This window comes from Periplaneta americana, chromosome 1 (genome assembly GCF_040183065.1).
Source record: "Periplaneta americana isolate PAMFEO1 chromosome 1, P.americana_PAMFEO1_priV1, whole genome shotgun sequence".
NCBI classification, from domain to species: domain Eukaryota; kingdom Metazoa; phylum Arthropoda; class Insecta; order Blattodea; family Blattidae; genus Periplaneta; species Periplaneta americana.
This window is the reverse complement of record NC_091117.1, coordinates 164,961,264-164,983,642: the sequence shown is the minus strand read 5'-3', so window position 1 is coordinate 164,983,642 and position 22,379 is coordinate 164,961,264. Positions and strand designations below refer to the sequence as shown.

General features: G+C 34.5%; 1 protein-coding gene across 1 annotated transcript in view; it reads right to left on the bottom strand.

Annotated features, from left to right (window-relative positions):
- Positions 1-21,343, bottom strand: part of LOC138703280 (guanine nucleotide-binding protein subunit alpha-14-like) — a 47,728-nt gene extending 26,385 nt beyond the window's left edge. Inside the window, exons 1-4 of the mRNA XM_069831031.1 lie at positions 20,466-21,343; positions 19,722-19,906; positions 13,938-14,092; positions 5,291-5,419 (exon numbers count right to left, since the gene is read on the bottom strand). Coding sequence (XP_069687132.1) covers positions 5,291-5,419; positions 13,938-14,092; positions 19,722-19,906; positions 20,466-20,601 — 605 coding nt within the window. The 5' untranslated portion in view covers positions 20,602-21,343. The remainder of the gene's footprint in view (positions 1-5,290; positions 5,420-13,937; positions 14,093-19,721; positions 19,907-20,465) is intronic.
- Positions 21,344-22,379: the final 1,036 nt, after the last annotated feature.

Sequence of the window (22,379 nt, the reverse complement as noted above, 5' to 3'; positions counted from 1 at the left end):
AGATGACTATTATACAAAAATATATTAATAATACTGTCATAATCCACGATGTAAAATTTTGAAATAAAAGCATTTTTTTAGTAGTAGTAGTAGTAATAGGAATTAGTTCAATTACAAAGAAGTCGACGTTATAAATTTAAATTTCCTAAATGCTTTGAAGAACCAGGGGTTGGACCACGCTGTTTTACATCATAAAAAAATACCACACAAAACATTTTTAAATATGAAAGGGAATACTAAAACAAATAACAAAAAATTGTAATTCCGCTGCCTATCTAAATCCAGCTTTACATAGTTCAGAACTATCCAACATATTAATTACTACAACTGGAGTAACCACACAGTACGAAACTCTAAAATAAATAAATTTATTCATTAACATTTTACTGACAAGCAGAAAGATTTTTTTCAAGAAGAGAATAATAAATGTCAGACACTGGCCAGGCATTTCTATAAGCAACACATCTAAGCAACATGCTTGCAACATACTAAGAGCTAAGTCAGTTGTTTCATTATGTGGCCAACATGTTCTTGCTATGATAATACAAAGTAAATATTTTCTCAGGAAACTTTCACTATGAATTCCATATTTAACAATGGTGTCAATAAATACACAAAAGAAATGACTCAGTCACACAATAATTTTATTATACACTATGTCCCGCTTAGAGGGATCGAGAAAAAAGTGCTAATTTAAAGTATAAATAATGGTTTTACAACGTAACTTTTTGTACAACTTGATGTAAAAACTCTCCGAGTTTCGGAGAATGGTCAGTGCAACTCGATGTGTGCGCCTCGAGCTATCCTGAGGACATCTAAAAGCTACTCAACCTTCTGCCAAGTGTTCCATAACATTTGTGGAGTGATTAGTGCAGCTGCATTTATAATGTGTTGTCTCAGTTTTCCAAAGTGTCAACTGTATCACGTCGGTACATAACATTCGTCATAAAGCCCTAAAAAGAGGTCAATGGGCGTCAAGTCGGGTAACCTAGGTAGCCAGACAAGGGTTCTCCTTGTTGCTGAAAAACCGATCCTGGAGGAGTTGATCAACAAAAAAAGTTCTGCACATGTCCAGATACACATTCCCTTTGAGTGTCGCCTCGATGAAGGAGAATGGTCCAATGACAGAATGTTCTAGTGAATGGCGCCAGGCTTGTTTCCATGATAAACATTAGTGCGCATGTGCATGAACATGCAACTGTTTTTAAACCATTGGTGCATAAACTTAGACAGTTTCTGCATCTTGTCAGATGTAAATCAAAACAATATCTTCATCTGATTTTAAATGGTGAGCATGTATTTCTCGATCACTCTAAGCGAGACACGGTGTATAAGTAGAAATGGGATATAGCTATGCATAATTTTTTACTACAATTTGAAGATTAAAAAATTTCAAAAGTGGTTATTATGTCGAGGAACAAAGTAAAAATCGTAACTGCAGTTACCATTTCATTGGACATTAAATAAAAAAAGTGACACTCATCTGGATACTATTGAGATAGTTAACGAGAGAGCCGACTGCCTGACAAAGAATACAACTGGAAAAATTTCTGTGCTCCAAAGTGAAGAAATTAGTGATGGGGAGAGTACGCACACGCCTAGTTAATTCATGTCAATCTGAGACATAATAAAATAATAAAAATAATTTACATGACTATGCAGGTCTTGCACATGAAAATAAAATTAGAAACTACATGAAAGAACTGGACGTTATAATGGAAACTCAAGAGTTAAGGAACGAAATTCAATGGTGCTCGGGTGAAGTAATTTTTGTGCAAATAGAGTTTTATTCCCCAGGTGAATACATAAGTTAAATTCTACAAGTAGGTATGCAAAAAGCAAAATAATACTAGCATTTGACGTGTTTTTTATTTGTGTAGAAAAATATTTTCAATAAGGTTCCGAAGTTTAATATCCATTTCTCTCAAAACTCATTTTTATGACTTATCTCCCTTTACCCAAATACCATCGAATTAACGAAATTAATCAGACACTCAATGATTTGGTTCCCCCATTTGATACATCAAGTGAATTTCTAAGAATCTTCAAAGTCTTCAACAAAATAATAGTAAGTTAAAACTGAGGATCTTTAACCTGGTTATAACAAAGGAGAAAAAATCTAATTACCTTTGACCTGGAAGAAGAAGAGGAATAGAGATTAGAAATTTATAATTCTATCTTCTGCCAAATGTGCATTGAGAAATTTGATTTGAATATAGATGCTAGTCATAGTGAAGATGCATATAAGACAAGAAGGGGCAGCATATGACTAATATGTAAGTGTAGCTGCCAAAGAATTAATTTTAAAGCATAGAAAGAATCTAAGAGGATTTAAAATATGGACTGAGTAGGATTATAGCTGGGAAACAAAGAGGAAGAGAAAGTTGCTATCCCTTATTTGAAAAAGTCAGGAAAAGGGGATGTGTTAGAATTTGACAAACTGAAAATTAATGATAATAGCTATGATTTAGATTATTAAATAATAACTCGATACTAAAGAGAAGAGTGTCAGAGAAGACACAAGGTGATGACTTCAGTTCAGAGCAGAGAAACAGAAAAGGAGGGAAGAATACAAAGGAATCAGCAGATTATGATGAGAGATGCTCACACCATCAGCCCAGCATATGTAGGAAGAATGTGAATAAATCAGCAAGTAAGCAGCAGTTGCTAGAGGTTGATAACGAATGGCTGCTACATACTGATTTTATGGATAGCAGAAGAAAACGAACTACCAGAAATCTTGAGGACAGAATCTAATTTGACACCAAAGAGAAGTTACCAGAACCCAGTTCCTTCAATAGGACCTGGTTTAGTAGAGCAGGTATCACTTAGGAGAAGTTATTTTATGAAAGAATTGAACAATATATTTTGCTTAAAAAGTAATAGTGTGAGAAAAATTGTAATAGTATCAAAGACGTAATATGAATAAGATAATGTTGTTAATTATCCGGATTATTAGGAATGCTTTACAAAGAATGGGGAGGTTATTGAATGATGACAGGTTATAATATTATCAATGTCTAAGAAGTATTAAGATAATAACAAATATTTAAAGTGTGATAAGTAAGCTGAAATTGGTAAAAGAGGAGACTGAAACAGTTTATTAGGAGGTGGGTTCAATCAAATGTAATGATTGAATAATGGTATCAAGTATATGAATATTAATATTAATATGGTGGTGTGCTCACTATGTGAAAGGACATAATTCGATGGCTTTAAGGCTGATTTAATAAATAGGGTAAGGTCAGTGACAATTTATTTTTGTAGTCAAGAAGTCAATCAGTAGTTGTTCACGAGAGTCAAAAGTCTGTAAAAAAAAGTGTGTGAAAGATACTGTGGAGTGAGATACATGTCAAGGAACTGTAAAACTGATTATGATGTAATTTGGTACTATCGATTTGCAAAATAAATAATGGTTAAGACTTAGTGTGTGTTAATACGATTGTGCAGATGCTGATGGAATATCGGATATAATTTTATTATTATAATGCAGTTTTACTAATGATGGGACATGTATAACAGTTAAGTTATAGTTAGGAGTGTGATTTTATGGTAATCATTTTACTCTGATTTCGGTGATTAAAATTGTTTAATTTTGGTGAATATTTCATAAAACAACATGCAATTTCGCGCATATTTCGCACCCTAAAGAAATTTAAAGAAAAATAAAATAATTTTTAAAAAATTATTATTGAAGTCTAACAGAAAATGGTTTGCATCATTAATTAAATTCATAATTCAATTTCACTCAACTGTGAGGAGGTGACAGCACTGCCTTCTTGATCTCAGGAAGGCAGTTTCTGCAGGAAAGAGAAATAACCATTGTTTTCTTATGCTGCTCCCTGGAAGTAGTACCTGAAACTGTGTGTACATTGTTGCCAGATGTCACACATATGTATTGCTCAATGATGAAATATATAGAAATGTTCATGCATATTTTATAACGAAAAAAATTTCTCCTTTTATTTGGAAGAAAGACTCAGTTTTCATGCAACTTCTCCATAAAACCTATTTTTTGTTGAAAATATAGTGATTATCAAATAATTTCGTGGATTTCTATCGATTTCGCGAAAATTCGCGGATATATTTTACCTAATTTTGTACTTTCATTATGGGATTTGGATTTTCCATGCATAAAATTACATTTTTAACACATTTCGTATATATTGTTAGTACCAAAAAATCACAACCCTAACTATAGTTAAAACAAGTATGGTACCGGTACCTAAATACAGAAATGCGATGGTACCACAGTAACAGGTATATGCTTGAGGTCATTATGTTAATTACATTACACTTATGGTGAGTACTTGCATACGGAAATGTGAATGTCCATCATTACTTGCATATGTTTTGATGACCTTAAGTATCACCTATTTTTTGTTGAAAATATAGTGATTATCAAGTAATTTCGTGGATTTCTATCGATTTCGCGAAAATTCGCGGATATATTTTACCTAATTTTGTACTTTCATTATGGGATTTGGATTTTCCATGCATAAAATTACATTTTTAACACATTTCGTGTATATTGTTAGTACCAAAAAATCACAACCCTAACTATAGTTAAAACAAGTATGGTACCGGTACCTAAATACAGAAATGCGATGGTACCACAGTAACAGGTATATGCTTGAGGTCATTATGTTAATTAAATTACACTTATGGTGAGTACTTGCATACGAAATGTGAATGTCCATCATTACTTGCATATGTTTTGATGACCTTAAATATCACATCACATCACAATAGAAAATCCAAGAATAGTCAGTGTGGATTAGAAGAATAGACCATGTGTCATATAGTGCAGGAATGTAAATCATCAAGCTTCAAAAGGTAAGAATTGTTTGCATCATAAATATGAGGAAGAAAATTCTATCAAAACAGATTTAAGATTCTAAAGTTAACTAAGATTCCAGGCCTCCTTAATCAAATTTTAACTTCCAATGTACAAAAATTAGATACGCACAATGGGTCCCTTGGGACTAAAGTGAAGAGGGCTGATTTAACCTGCACCTAGCTCATTCCTCATTTGCAAATACTGATTGTTTATATAAGTTGACATATATATAATATTCAAAGAACTCACAATTAACTTGGAAATAGCTGCATCACAATAATTAGAAACGAACCATAAGCAAAGAGATGATATGTATACATACACAGAAAAGCTCGGTGTTAGAACTCCTTTCCATCCAGAGCGAAAAGCATGATAAAGCAAACACAAGCAATCTTCAGTTAACAATCAATAGATTATACACTCCATTTAACACCCAGTAACCTACCGTACCTAAAAAGAACCTTTTCCAAGTGAAAACTGTACTCATTAATACCAGAAGTTGGTACCCTCGCATACAGTATATCCTGCTCCGTAGGAAGGTAGCCAGGGGTTGTCACAAGATCTATCTTCGGAAGATAGCTGCAAGCAAATACATAACTTTAACACTACTCCAGCTACAAAATTAGTTCTGAAGTCGTGACCAAAAGGAAGAATCAATATTGTTATTCACTCAATCTTAAAATCATACAGTTATCTTATTTTAATGTTTGTATGTGTATGTGTGTGTGTGAGTACGCATGTACATATTACAAATTAAAGCTCGACTAAACAAAGTTTAAATTCCTCATTCATATTCAACTACAAAAAAACAGTTATGAAGTGCGATATTTCCTTGCCAACAGTTCGCTTGTGGCAGACAGGTAGAGCCATACTACCAAACTAGAGTCTATGATTTTGTAGTGTGTATTGAGATGTTACTGCACTGTATTACATCTCCTAAGTTTTTTTTTTATTGGGTTATTTTACGATGCTGTATCAACATCTAGGTTATTTAGCGTCTGAATGATATGAAGGTGATAATGCCGGTGAAATGAGTCCGGGGTCCAGCATCGAAAGTTACCCAGCATTTGCTCGTATTGGGTTGAGGGAAAACCCTGGAAAAAACCTCAACCAGGTAACTTGCCCCGACCGGGATTCGAACCCGGGCCACCTGGTTTCGCAGCCAGACATGCTGACCGTTACTCCACAAGTGTGGACTCTCCTAAGTTAAAGTGTACATTTAAGTAATGATGAGACCCTAACAACAAATTAGAGCACACAAGTAGGTAAAAAAAACCGCATAGAGAGTAATTAGAATAATGGTAGGTGCCAAATCTAGGGAATCATGTAGGACTATTTTCAAAAAACTACAAATAATGCCCATGGCTTGTCAGTATATCTTTTCATTAATAATTTTCGTCGTATGTAATCGTGAAAACTAATTCAACAGTTCATAGCATAAATACACGTCAAAAAAATGACTTTCATACTCCATCGGCAAGTCTATCGTGCTATCAAAAAGGAATGCGTTATATGGCAGTAAAATTGTTAATAGCCTCCCTATCGATACAAAAATAAAACTCAAAAGATAAGATTATTTAGGGCCAAATTAAAGAAGTACCTAATTTCTCACACCTTCTATTCTGTAGGTGAATTCATGACATTCAATAACACTTCATGAAATTAATACTAAAACTTTGTGTTGTACTAGTAGACTATATTGTAAATCTCGTCTGTATATATTTCATCTAGACTGTGACTATAAATTAAGACTTTATAATAGTATTAAGTTTTTTGACTTGTCCCATATTCTAGCTGTAAAGCCAATGTATGAATACCATGGAATGTTAATAAATACAATACAATACAATAGAGAAGTAAGAAGGTGCTCATAGAGGGTTCCTTTTCTGTAATGACAAAAGTAACTTTGAAAGATACAAATAATAAATCCATTTTTCGAACACTTGACTAATTACAGACATCGACATGCTATCTTCCAAAAAGATTCTGCCACTGCTTATTCGCTGTGTTGCCCAGATTTACTTGTAATTTGTGGGGAAACTTAAAGGACAATATTTGCAAAAGCAATTCCCATAACATTCATAGGGATATAAGGCCGGTAGCATACTGCATCGGACATTCTGTCTCGGAAGGACAGTTTGGTCTCAGACCATTCGATATGACGGCGATTACATGCAGCCTCATAAGATTGCGTGTAATCACGATCACATCGAACAGTGCGAGACAGAATGTCCGAAGCAGTATACCACCAGCCTAAGCACCAACTTCAAGTGATGAACTTCTGTCTGTGAACAATTTTTTAAAGTAGCAAGAATGTGACCACGCAAATGAACAGCATTTTCAGCAATATCCATGTTAAGTATCAATGTTGCATCTTATGCTTGCTCTATTTACAGGGTCCATTACAGTTAATAATCTCAGGAGTATGGCTTGCACTAATGGCCACATGGAAGCTGTTGGCAATGAACAATAAGGAACTACTCACACTGTACATCACATATTCATTTGTATGAGGTCTCGCCCACCTCATTGAATATTACACGACTACTATGAAGTAGCCAATATGTATTATTACTATTTAATACGAGAAAAATTCGTACCAGCACTGGGAATCGAACCCAGGACCTCTCAACTCTGTGCGCTGAGCGCTCTTTCCAACTGAGCTATGCCGGGACACGATCCACGGCGCCGGCGCTGGCCGAACCCGAATTTTTCTCGTATTAAATAGTAATAATACATATTGGCTACTTCACAGTAGTAGTGTAATATTCAATGAGGTGGGCGAGACCTCATACAAATGAATATGTGATGTATTAACTGTTAGCAGTTGTCACAAACTGATGTTGAATATGGCCATAAAGTCATTTAAATATGCGCTCCTGCATACATGACATGTATCGTCTTAAATGCAGGTAGTAAGGCTGTAAAAAGCATTATGAGAGGGGTTCGGCCGGCGCTGTGGATCGTGTCCCGGCATAGCTCAGTTGCAAAGAGCACTCAGCACGCAGAGCTGAGAGGTCCTGGGTTCGATTCCCAGTGCCGGTACGAATTTTTCTCGTATTAAATAGTAATAATCACACTGTATTTTGATAATTCATTAAAGAACTGCCTGAGTTTATATGGTAATATTTAGAAATCCTGACATACATTTGATCAGGTAGAAACCACACTCTTCCTGCCTGAAGCTATCAATGAAAGTAAGGTAAAGGTTATCCCTACTACAAGGTAGAGGGAGGTTAAAACTTCCACGTTTACAATTGCCATTAGTAGCAGTATTGATGTCAGTCTTACATGCTTGTCACCTTTACTCCCAAAGAGAAATGCACCTAGTACTCATTTCTGTTAGAGGATGAGTGAATCCGAGTCATGGTGCCACCCTAAGTATTATATCAACGGAGAATAACTCCACTGCAATCGAATCACAAACTTCTAGCTTGTAGTACAAGGACAGATTAGTTATACAAGAAGGAATATGAGTACCTTTGAAATACAGTTGTCATGAGTGGTTTTCAGACCAAAGTACTGATGGCTGAGATCAAGCCAAGAAGCCAAGATCATGGGAGTTATTCAGGGGGATTATATGCAACTAACATCAGACTAAAAGATAAAGGAATTAACCTCATATAGTAGAATTACCATGTGAAAAAAAAATCTCTTAGCTCATGAGAAAAGCTAAATAATGGTAAAATCATTAGGAAAGCTAAATAATGGTAAAATAATATGTTCAAGGCTGCCATTATTTTCTTCTCAAATCATGATGACCGTCAACTGTGTGTGTGTGTGTGTGTGTGTGTGTGTGTGTGTATGAGTCAATATTTCACTGTTATTGCTGAACAGTTTAAGTAACTGCAACGGGAATATTTTCTTATATATGTATGTTACCCGACTATTCCAATTTAGATCGCTGTCCATAAAGAAACCAATATTCTTAACGGTTTCAGAATACTTTATTGATTTACCATTTAGCTTTATGTGTGGTAGATTATTGTGGTTAAGGGGAGAGGATGGTATTTTTTGGTGAAAAATGAGTAAATTAAAAAAAAATTCTTTAAAATACTCTGTGATATGTGTGGAATGCATAGCATAACATTTTGTGGGTATTTGTGCCCTTATCGGATGTTGAGTCGCCATTTTTAAACTTCCAGCGTTATGGATTTTTAAATCACTTGCCCACTTTTATTGTTGTTTCCGGTAAATTAAGTTTTCAAAAAAAATTTTTTTTTCTTTAAAATACCCTTTGATATGTGTGAAATGCATTGCATAACATTTTGTGGGTATTTATGTCCTTATCGGATGATGAAACGTCATTTTTACACTTCCTGCGCTATGGATTTTTAAATCACATGCCCACTTTTATCGGTTTCCAGTAACTTCATTTTTTTTTTGCTACATTGCCAGACAAAAATGGATATAATTTCTGAACTATTAAAGATACATGCATGTAATTTAGAACACACATTCTTTAGACTATTAGGAAACTTTTCTCTGTAACAGAATTTTGTTAATTGATTTCATTTTAAAAATACGTACGTTTGTTTGCAAGAAAGGAAATCAGAAAATTGTTATTAAATTTTAATTGTCTATTTTACAAACGTAGGGACTAATATCAAAATTCTGTTACAGACAATTTGTAGAACATGCTTTTGCAAATACATTGCAAAAAACTGTTTGAATCTATCTTTAAAAACGGTTTAGATACATCGGTTTTAGTACAATCCTGCATTGGGTATTTTTATTTTCAAATTTGGGCCCCCAAATAATTTTTTTTTTTTCAAAATATTTTTATTTGGTTGAGTTGTCACAGCTATGAGCTCTCTACATACAAAAAATTAATATTTTACAACAAATAGGAAAAAAGTTTAAAAAAATACCATCCTCTCCCCTTAAGTGTTTCAAGCAGACGTTGATGTCCCATTAAACAGACAAAATTTTCTGGGTTTAACCTTAATTCAAATTTAGTTCAAATCATCATTCATTCTACTTATCGCGTTATTCATTTCGTTGGGGTGGAAGTGGATAGTCGTCAGCATATATGCGATATTTACAGTACTTTATTGTTTTCGTAATGTCATTGATGTAAATCATAAAGAGTTTAAGGCCCTAGACAAGATCCCTGCGGGACTCCAGACTTCATAACTAAGCATTCAGATGAAGAACTGCCTGCTCTAACACATCGTCAAACCAAGAGACAACAATTTCAGAGAGGTTAAGAAATCTTAATTTGTGTATTAGTAGGTCTGTATCAACTGTTTCAAAAACCTTACTAAAGTCAATTAGCGTCAATAAAGTGAGTTTTTATTTGAATCAGATGCCTCGCGAATATCCTAATTGACATTTAACAATGCTGTAGTCGTGCTGTGTCCAGTTCTAAATCCTGATTGATAATCGTCAAGAAAGTTGTGCTCGGTTTGTGAACAATACGTTCCAGAACTTTCAATAAAGCAGGGAGGATGCCGATAGGTCTGTAATCATTTGGATATAAAGCAGTCAATCTTGGGAAGTGGACAGGTAAAGGCTTTTTTCAATAGGGATGGGTAAGCGGAAGTCATGAGTGAAGCGTTAAATATATGGGTCACAGTTGGCAATATTATCTCTAGAACTTTCTGCAGTCATTTAATGCTTATTTTATCTATTCCTTCATCTTTAGTGGTGATTTATTTTAATGCCATTCTTACTTCAGTCTCTGTTACATAACGAAAGTAAAATTTGAACTTTACTCACAGTTAATATTCTTTTCTGATGAAGCCTGATTTATGCTTTGTGGTAAAGTAAATTATCAAAATAACAGATTTTGGAATTCGGAGAATCCACGTCTGGCTTACAAAATTCCTCTACATGATGTCAAAGTGGGAGTTTGCGAGGTAAGACAAATAGAAGGACTGATCTATTTCACAGAAGCAACAAATTCAGAAAGATATGTGGAATTAATATTATTGCTTTCTTCCGGCAACGTACACATGAAGAGAGAGATCCAAGACTCCGGTACTACTCACACAGCACTCACATCCATAAATGCTCTGAAAGATGTTTTTGGGGGCAGAATAATTGACAGGATCTCCCTTTTGTGTGTTATACAATTCAAATGAACCCATGAACTTAGAATGTTTAGGAAGATGTAGAACTCTTCAGAAAGAAGCTTCTATAACTCAAAAATACTGGGGTGCAAGAGGACTAATGGCTTCATTGCCAAATGTCTAGCCATTTGAACAACAACAACATAATTGGCAGAAATCTTTGGCCAGTTCAATTGCCCAGTCTCACGCTCTGGGAGTACTGAAGAGCACAGTGTTTACTTCTGAATCCTCACATCTTGGAAGAGCTGAACTATGCAAATGAACGAGAAATTCGCCATATTTCCGAGGACGAATTGCATCATGCTAATGCTAATTTCCTGCAAAGGTGTCAAGAATGCCTGAGACACAAAGGAGGTCAGTTTCAGAAATTCATGTAAATAGGTGAGTTCATTTACATTTAGTTATTTGGTAATTATTTTCTCAATTTCGTCGTGCAATCTTCGTGTCTTCCGTGTTTACACCCAGTACCAGAGCTTATATGCTGATGGTCAGTTAACCACTTTCCTAGTTTCCGAAAAGCAGAGCTATGCAGGGATGTAGGCCAGCTGAGCAAAGACCCTGCATTTTCATATACTAGGGCCTTCAAACGCCAAATACGACTTTCTGTTCATGAAGTTATGTATGCCCAACATACAATATGCCACAATAATAGTTTTCACTGCATGAATTCTACAATACGTTACAAGATTAATTTTCAGACAAAAGTATTATGGATCAATCATGAAGGTACTAATTTTTGCACTCTGTAGGTAGTTGAAGAACTAAAATAAAAATTATATGAAATGTGTTGCAATGTCTTGCGTTACTCCTAATCATTAGCATTTGAAATTACTTCCAATTTAGTACAGTACTTTCAGACATGCAATATGGAAAACCCAGTTAAGAATAACTTATCAACAATATGCCACCAATTAAATACACTCAAAATTCCCGAACATTCCAACATTCATCATGCATAAACAAAATTATTCTATCCTCTTCGTTAAGGGCAGATATGATTGGAACGTTGTTAAAAACCCAGCAATGAAAACTAGTCTAATAATTGTTTAGTCTACGTATTACTCTGTGAAGAGATTTATTAAATCTACATACTTAGACTTCAACAAACAAAATTTGATAACACAATCCCAAGGGAAAAAATGGAACTCTCTGCATCAAAATCCACAGTTAATTCCCGATTTACCACGAAAACCGTCTGTAGCTGCATTTAGATTGGTAACAGGCCATGATTGTTTGGCTAAACACCTGCATAGAATTGGAATATATCAGTCCCCTAACTGCCCATTGTGCAACTCCAACCAAGAAATTGAATCGGAACACCTCAAAATCTGTGCTTCATTGGCTGGTCATGATAATATCTTTGAAAAATATTGGAGTGCAAGAGGTCAAATGACTTTATTGTCAAACGCCTGGCATTAGAAAACAACAACATAATTGTTTTGTGGTACCACTAGCACTTGACATATTATGAATGCTTAGTGAACACAATAAAATGTTCAAAGAATAAATAACTCTTTGTAGATAGTGACACTGGACACTGCCCTAGGAAACAAATTTTATATTAATGTGTGTGCGTGTGCGCAAGCGTGCATGCATGTGTGTTCTGTACACATGTATGTATGAAAACATACATGTCTGAGATAAGAAGGAACGAAAAAGAGATATTTGAGACGTCATTCTGTGGAACTGTGTATTTTTTATATAAAGTAAAATTAAAAAATAGATTTCCAACTCCCATGATCCTTTTCCTATCATTTTAAGTACATATATTTAATAGTGCAACTGACTTAAAGGAATTCATCTACAAACCCTTTACTTATCATTTTAAGTATACAGAGCGAACTGTAAGTAAAATTCTTTTGCAGAACAAAAAGTTACATTTATTCTGATCTAATTTCTACACATATAAAGAACAAAAATAAAATTCTTTCAAGTATTTATTATTATAACATGCTGCTCTCTTAAATTGACTAAGCATATTGGGAATTAAATCAATGGCTTTCCCAAAACACACTTTGAAATATTTCACATAAAACAATTTTTATCTCGAAAAGGAAGCAAAAACGAACAAAATTGTATTAAAAATTTTTGTCTGAAATATCTCAAAGAAAACCCTCCTGAAATTAATGACATTACTTACGGTTCACCCTGTATATATACCTACTATTAATATCAGAAATATCCTGCAAGACAAAATTCCGGTACACGGGCGACGCTGATATAATCTTGGCAGTTGCAAGCGTCATTAAATAAAACATAATTTGAAATCTCAATATCAGAAATAAATTAGAGTAGTTTATCTTCATTAATTAATAACCTGAATTTATTACTATATTTTCCTGAAAAAATCTGCACTACATGTTATTAATACTAGAGAGCAATCATATTATTTTGAAAATTGATTAGAAGTAAATCTATTACATTATATAAACATACAACAATAAATTCAAAATAGTTATTTATGTAACTAGTATGTGAAACGTATCTTTAGCAGACGAACACTGATGTTTATGGATGAGATGTAAGCCAAGTCCGTAATTTCATATGAGGCCACTGAAGGTTTCACATACTTGTTACATACAATATTTTTTGATACTCAGCCTGTACAGTAGTTTCTAAAACTAGTATTAAATTTAATTTAATCGTATTTTCAATATTTATTCATACTGGCATGCCATGACCTTCTATTTATTAGAATGTATTTCCGATATCAATATGCGACCACTTGAATAATGTGTTGTCGTAGTTATGATAAATTCAATCTGTAAAGTGTTGTAATGAGGACTTTATAGGATTGATTCCTGTAATAGTTCACTTTACGGACTGTTATCTGTCTCTAAAGCAATCACTTTACAGACAGAGTATAAAAAATATATTTTCTAAAGCTCTGTCACAAGTATATTCTGTTAATTTACGAGATTGAAATACAAGCAACAAACTTGGTCTGTTCCAAGTCAGTAACAATTGCTGGCCTTGGCAAGATGTTAAGCTGATGAGTAAATTGCTGGTAGAAATAAACTTACTACGAAGCTGATTCTGTTATGTAGAACTCTTGCCGTCGCCTGAAGCATTCTATAGTACCTGGGTCCTCCCACAGTGTCTTACAGATCTGTATGTGTTCACTTGTGGGTGCTGAGAAATAACTAAACTCTTCTTCGAGAAATAACCTCGCCTTCTCCTAATTATCAATAAGAAAAAATACAATTACTCGATTGTAGCAAGAACAGATACCTAATAACTAACTGAAAAGAAAACATATTTACATTTACAATATAAAAATAAACTACACAACTCCAATATAACAATCTGTGCATTGTAGAACACTATTATTCTATAACAGCTATTTCATTACAAATAATCATCAGCTTAATAACGCCATTAATTTCATTAATATTAATGAGAACAAGAAGCTCTAAATTATTATGAGTTACATTATATAAACTACATCTTAAACTGACAGAAAAAATATGCTTTCAAAAACACATGCTTCTTTATTCAGCCATATAATGATGTTTGCGAAATAGAAATTCTATCGACTACACTGCAATGCATATCAAACAATATCAAAATTATCTCAGTTCAAAATGAAAGTCAAACAATATATACCGGTAGGGTATATTTAGTAGATTTGCCGAGTTCTTATTAATTAAACTTGAATATATACAGCATATGGTAAGAATGTATAGACTAAATTTAGATTTAAGCTTGCTAAGTTCCCATTAAGTTAACTAGGTATAGGCCTATATGAATTGTACAAGTAGTACTGTCCATGTCTCACTTCCTGAGCTATTTCTTTGCGGGGCAAAATGCAGAGCGGGAGAGTGGGAGGTCCTGGGAACCGCATGTGCCTACTACCCTACGTTCAACACATCGGCCTTTTCAGGATTGCTGTCGTCAGCTATGGAGCAAGCTCAGCCATGGACAAGCAAATGTATAGGCTATCCCCTCACAAAACAAATTATGTCCTACTCAACAATTCCTGTAACTAAAAACTAATACCAGTGGTACACTACAGTCTCTACTCGAGAATATCGACCTAATCGTGATCACGGTTGTCACTTGTCATGTGTACACATCCGTAAACTCTTTCCTCTATGGCAGTCTTTCTCAAACTTTTTCCACCGCAAAACCCCTTTTAATCTAAAATGTAACTGCGGAATCCTTGTGATATTTTATTAGTATTTAATAATTAACAGACAAATGAAAGCTAGTATCTCAATAATTCTGTACAGTGGGACGAATGTATTTGTTTTTTAAGCCTGCAATCTGGTTTTATGGCAGAAAGTTGTAGTCTCATTTCTACTGTACTTCGATATTTTGTTTTAGTGAACACATACGCAGAGAATCCGGTGATGAAAATGGTAAGTATTATGGGTATTTTTCGTTTTAGATGTTCATTAAACATATTATTATTATTATTATTATTATTATTATTACGCATACTATTGGAATATTATTATTACGCATATTCTTGGATTATTATTATTATTATTATTATTATTATTATTATTATTACGCATATTCTTGGATTATCATCATCATCATCATCATCCATCATCATCATCATCATGGGTGGTTTCATGTTATTATTGATTCATATTTTCGTAACATTTATATATTTTTATTGTATCCACTAAGTACCTATAAAATAGCCACCTGAGCAGCCCAGTCAGCTAAGGAGCTTATCTATCGATCCAGAGTTGCACTCGGGAGCGGGTTCCCGCTTGGGCTGATTACATGGTTGGATTTTTTCCGAGGTTTTCCCCAATCGTAAGGCGAATGTTAGGTAATCTTTGGTGAATCCCCGGCCTCATTTCGCCAAATACAATTTCGTTAACATCAATCCCATCGATACAAAGTAACCTAGTAGTTGATGCAATGTCATTAAATAACCAAGTAAAAAAAATATATATAAAATAAAATTTAAACCATACAGGGCTCACGAAACCCCGGAATATACTTTGAGAAACGCTGCTCTATGGTAATTCAGCAGTTGTGCAGACTGAACGAAGAGTGGCCTAGTGTGTACATACATTTTAAGAAATCGCCATCAGAGATAATAGCGATAGTGATAACCATGATTAGAGTTTCCAGTATTATAAACAGTAAAGACCCCTGCAATGGCATAGGATAATGTTTTCAGCACATGTAATATGCTGCCGTGCCGCACGCTGCAGCTGCCGTGATAGTCCGAGCAGACCTAAGATGTGTGGTTATAAGAACTAGGGAACTCTCGGCTCAGGACGTGAGACACGGGCCGTATTTAGACTAGACTTAGGTGTAAATTTATTAAATTCATATTATTCTACAATCTTATGTAATTCAATATATTATATAATATATAATCATTATAATGGTTACTGCCACAAAAGAAAACATATTTTTATGTACTAGAGTCGTACACAACTGGTTAAGAAAAATAGAAATTATATATTGCTATTGAACACCGGGCATTGTAGTCAGTATGCAAAGCTCTTCCATCTCGTGGAGTGTTTCAGGTTCTTTTTAACGAATTTCGAATTGTTTCTCACTCTTTGTGGGTGGATGGCAAAGGCAGACCATATTGAGCCAACCAGGAGTTCCAAGAGCCCTTCCAAGGATGGAATTACTATCGTGTAGGTCTACTATTTAATTGTTAATTCTTCTTCTCTCACTACAATCAATCATCAATCGATCCATCCATTCATCCATCGATTCATTAACTGATTCAGTGATTCACTGATTGGTTCATTCATTCACTGATTCATTAGTTGATTCATTCATTCATTTACTCAGATACTGCAGTTGGTATCATCAAGAGCAAAACATATCTTCTTAAAAATGATTTATTAATGAAATAATGCATCTGCTTAGAGTAATTGAAGCGTCGGCTGGAAGAACGTTATATATACATTTGGTAAAATTTACAGGAGCTGCAAAACTGTGTACACGTACAACGTTGTTGTTATAGGGTAGCAAACTTTTGAGTGGACAAATTTCACGTACTGCATTGATAGACAGTTGCAAGCCAAGGAGTATAGTACAGGTAAAGTAACATGACATACAACATTATTACATGGAAACACGCTGAATGAAAATTTTTTAACTTACAACATTGTTCCAGCCGATGCTTCAATTATTAAAAAGCATTAACAACTACTGTTTTAAAAGTATGCATTTTGAGTTTAAAATGTAAATGTTACAATAGAATATATGTACTTATTTGTTCTATTTAGTAAGTAGGCCTAATTGTAATTTATTCTATTCTTGCATTTCTTTACACACTAGATTTCATATTATGCATTACACCTATTTTCTTTGTTGTTACCGGTGTCCATTTGTTCATCTATTATGTTATGAAGATAAATGTAATAAAGTATGCAATCAATTGTAGACCTATATTAAAGAAATATATTTTTTAAATTACACAATTCAATTGTTACTCCGTTTGTGTAGTCAGAAAAGTCAGTGTTCTTCTAGCCTGCAAATGTGGCTGTATTGACCTACCAGGACCAAATTGCAAATGTAGTAAGATCTTACAGTAGGTTATCACAACAAAATAAAGGGAAAAAAAGATGTGGTTCAGGAATACCACTGAAATGAATGAAAGTAAATTTGCAGTTAATGTTCGCCAAAGCGTTAACTATGTAATTATGATCGCATTCTCATTTTATTTTTGGTCTAGAGAAAATACCTCGTCATATAACATTTTTGTATTAAATACGAGTAATATGTACGTGAAACAGTTCATGTTTAAAGTTACAAATTATTTATTAAGTACAATATGATATAATTTAAATTAGTACATGGAGAACGAAATGAAAACTTATGTTTAAATTAACAGGTTTTGTCGCGTGTGGCTCACAACAGGAACAATTTGACTGTGAGATAATAACTGTGCATGCGCAGATTTGGTTAATAAAAACCTACACTAACCAAACCTAATCTTTGTATATGCAAGATGTGTAACTGGAGAAAAAAAGAAACTATGAAAAATAACAGTATCTAATGGTGTGTGGATAAGCTTCAGGGCTTCTACCGCGTTGTCTTGGTGTTATTGGCTGACGTTTCGACCGCTGTGTTGTGGCCATCTTCAAAGCAGTTGTTGGATAAGGAAATAGTCTGCCAGTACTTATATATATGGTAGTCTCGATGGGGGGGAGTACTTGCTGTGATAGGTCGTAGGTTCTCGTATGAATACATACAGACCTCAACCGGATTGGACCATGTAGGACCAATCAGATGCCAGAAGGAGAACCTACGACCTATCACAGCAAGTACCCCCCCCCACCGAGACTACTATATGTATAAGTACTGGAAGACTATTTCCTTATCCAACAACTGCTCTGAAGATGGCCACAACACAGCAGTCGAAACGTCAGCCAATAACACCAAGACAACACAGTAGAAGCCCTGAAGCTTATCCACACACCATGTACACCAGCCATGGAAGCCTACGCGAACACTTAACAGTATCTAATGCTAACATCAATATACCGGTATTTGAAAATATTGATGAGGAACAACATAATTCTAATGAAAATATATTTCAAAATATTAATAAGCCTTATTACTGTCTGTGTGTCTATCTTAGACTAATATATGTATCTCCTCATCAAACCCTACCTAACCTTGTCACTAACAGTTGTGCTATCTATCAGTAACATCCAGAACAAAGAAGATAGATAGAGATAGAGATAGATAGAGAGAGAGAGAGAGAGAGAAAATTTCTCCTCCTAACGAATCCACAGACCAACATCATGCCCTTATGTTGGTGACATTGTGTACTTAGTTCTATTTGGTCGTAACCGTAACGACATGGTAGAAAACTACCGTAGCTAATTCTCCAGTTAAGCAACTACACAACAATATACCGGCATGTAACAACAACAAATAAAATGTACGGTATATCAAGTTAAAATAATAGGCTTTAAAATAGAGGTGATAATTCAAAATGCTCAAGGTATCTTTGAAGATGCCTATAATTTTTTCCACATTCTGGTGTTCAATACCAAAAGTTTTTAACATGCGTACCTATTTAAATTTGGATATACTACACCTATTAATAAAAAGTAGTCCCATGAATGACAAGTTTTTTGGAGCTACACTGTAACAGATGCTCAAGTCAGGAATACATGATTCATAAATACTTTTCTCTCAAGTAAACTTCCTTTGTCTGGTCAATTGTTTCGAAATGAACTGTAGGCTCGAGAACTAATAGCTTTGCTTTTCTTCGAATGAATGGCTATAATATCAACTCTTCTGGTGGAAACACGGCCTAAACAAATATTTATGCTGACATTTAAGATTTTACTAGTTTCATCTGGTATTTTATTAGGTTATTATCACTGAGATACCTATTGTTTATTGTTTTACTTATAATAGTAGACCATGACTGCTGTGTGATCTGTAGTATGGAGTGCCGTGTACTAGGCTATACGGAACAATAGCTTGCACAGTGATCACATCATGTTTCTAGAGTGGTGTATTATAATTTTGAGATTATTTTCAATGATTTAAGAAGGGCTTTTTTTCGTGTGTTGTGTGGAAAAATATCGATGTTTCACCATATTTAAATTGCTAGGACATACTAAGTTACAGTAATGTGGTTGTTACATAGTTCTGCTTCCCATATTTCTTTTGATCGACAAGTGTCATAAACTGAACAAGTTTGGGGATGATTGATTTAAAACTTAAGAATGCCGTACTTAAAAACCAATAACATCAAGAAAGGCTTATGTAATCCTACTTTATACCATGAAAATATGGAAGCTGGCTCAAACTTACGTACATTGTGTATGATTAGTTCAATATATTACTCAACTTACTTCATTGGAGGGAATGGTATATGGGATTCTTAACCTCCTCATTGCTTTGATCACAGTCTGCATAGCAACACATAAGTTATGGTGAACCACTTGGACAAAGTTTCTCCTTTCATTTTCTGGAAAACCTGTACCATGAATTATCTTCATCTGTTTAACAAAAGTCGACTTTCCTGATTCTCCCGCACCTACAACGAATCACATAACACAACAGTTATAAATACTAAAATAGATTAAGCAATCTACCTGATTAGGGCTTAATCAAAGGTACAAACCAGAAAAGTAATTCTGCATCTGTAATTCTTTACATTTGGGCTACCAAAGGAAGGCAGATGTCTATCCAAATCCACCTACCGATCAAAATACGTATAATATGCAAAGCATAGCAAAAGCCTGAACTAACCAAGCCTAATCTGTCACCTCCATCTTACGAAAACTCGCTTTCTATGTACCAACCAAAAAGCTTACACAGCTACAAGACATTCGATCCCGCTTCTTCGCCAGCCACCACTTTCACAGCAATTTTCCGCCCTTATTCCGGTGCGACATTGGCGTCGCAGCTCAACTTGTCTTTTGTTTACGGTACGTATGATTCGACTAGAAGCCAAATACGTAAATAAATACATCCGTTTCTTTGGTAGCGAAATTGTAAAGAAATACTACCATGAATAGCCTAGTATTTAATATATCAAATAAAAGAATATGGGTATATGGTCATATTAAGTTTGATTTTAAGTTTATAATTACCTAACAAAAGAAGCTTAAATTCTTTTCTTAGATTCTTCTCTTCTTCCAGTAGAATTCTATCGATCTCATCACTAATTCTCTTATTTTCCCTTGCTTCCTGTGATAGACAACACCAGCACATCATACCCATTGCCATTTCGGTTGAAAACAAGCCAATTACACAGTATTGTGTAAGCGTTACGTATTACACAAGAATGGTGTTTCTTCATTAAAACTGCAGTTCTTTATATACAAAACTAAAAAAATATAAGGATATAAAACTGTCCACAACGCGAACAAACTTCTACGATATTTGACATACCACACCTCACTGTTAAAATCACAACCAAGTGGCAGACGACAAATAGGGGAAAAAATAATACCAACACACAAAAAATTCTTCACTAGATCAATTCCAAAAACACTCAAATAATCTCAAATCCCACAAATTCGTTACGTTTAACAATCATTACAAGTCGACAACTATCAAATACTCGTTGCACTGTAGATGTCATGCGCTATGAAATATATGCCAGTACAGTACATGCCACTTTCCTCATCTCGTGGACAACACCACAATGAGTCACTACGAGGCACGCACACTCCTTGCACTTCTACCACAGCTGCAGCTACTACGGCGAAACCTGAGATGTAGGTCGGTAGGCGATTTTACTGAACTTTCCAAAAGAATTAAATAAATCATTAAATACTCTAAGAATACATGTAACATAAGTATTGAAATAAGGACTACTTTAAGTTAACCTTTTCAAATTATCAGCGATAACATTATTCAAGATTAATTTCTTCTGCAAACATACAAAATTGTCAATATTCTAGAATTGTGAAGTTGGGTCCCTGGAGGTCAGTTCTACTACAGAACACGATACGGAACTATTTTTTGTGTTCATATTCTTTTGTTTAATGTTTATCACTTTAGTTATGACGTCAAGAATCAGTGCCTACTTTGGTTTGTTTTGTGATGTGTATTATGTGAATATTTTTTCAGATGTTGGCAATACTGAGTCACTCTATTGTCATTGGCAGATTTACAGATTATCCAGACCATTCCTGTCCGTAATATAAATTGTTGCCAGGGCTACTGATTTTGCAGTGGATCTGCTTTTTTAGATATCTGCTGATCTTGTGAAAATCTAAAAATTTCCTGTCTTTTTCTTTGCCCTTTCGTAGCTTACTTTCAACAAAATCTTTCTTGAAATGCAATGAATGGAAGCTTTCTTTAATGCATTACATGCTGCAAGCAAGACCTTAAAGATTTGCAGTGTTTATCTGAGTTCCTAATCCCAGAGATACCATAAAAAATACCAAATTATTTACGAGCTCACTATATACCTATCCAACCACATAGGCCTACATTCAGCACCAAAATCACTGGCCACTTCTTGTTAGCTGAGAATGTCTGACAAAAGAATCCCTCCCACCTTTGATGTGTTGCAGATCGCTGGCCGGTTTTCTTAAAAGTTTTGCAGAAAGTTTTCTGAGTCCCTATTCCCTTAAACAAGCACACACAGGGGTACCAAAAATGTGACGAATTATTCTTAAATTATCACTTCATTGAAAATGCTTTCTCCTTTAAATTTCCAAGATTCTAATTTTCACAACAGACAGTGTGGCAGTAACTGTACTGGTAGCTTACCTACTCAGAAAACTCGAATGTTAGAACAATGCAGGCCTACTGGTATAATATAATGCCCTCATTCTTTTCTTCACTCACACTGCCTCAGAAGACAAATTGTTAGCATCCAAAATTAAAATAAGCTATACCTATTTACAAGCTAGGACATCTTGAGTTTGTTCTACCAATTTTCAATGTTCTGGAACACACAGTTGCAAAGAGGAAAACCCCAAATTAATAATTTGAGATCCAGTGTTGTTTCTGCCTTGCAAACTAGCCTAGATTGTTATGTTAAACCCTAA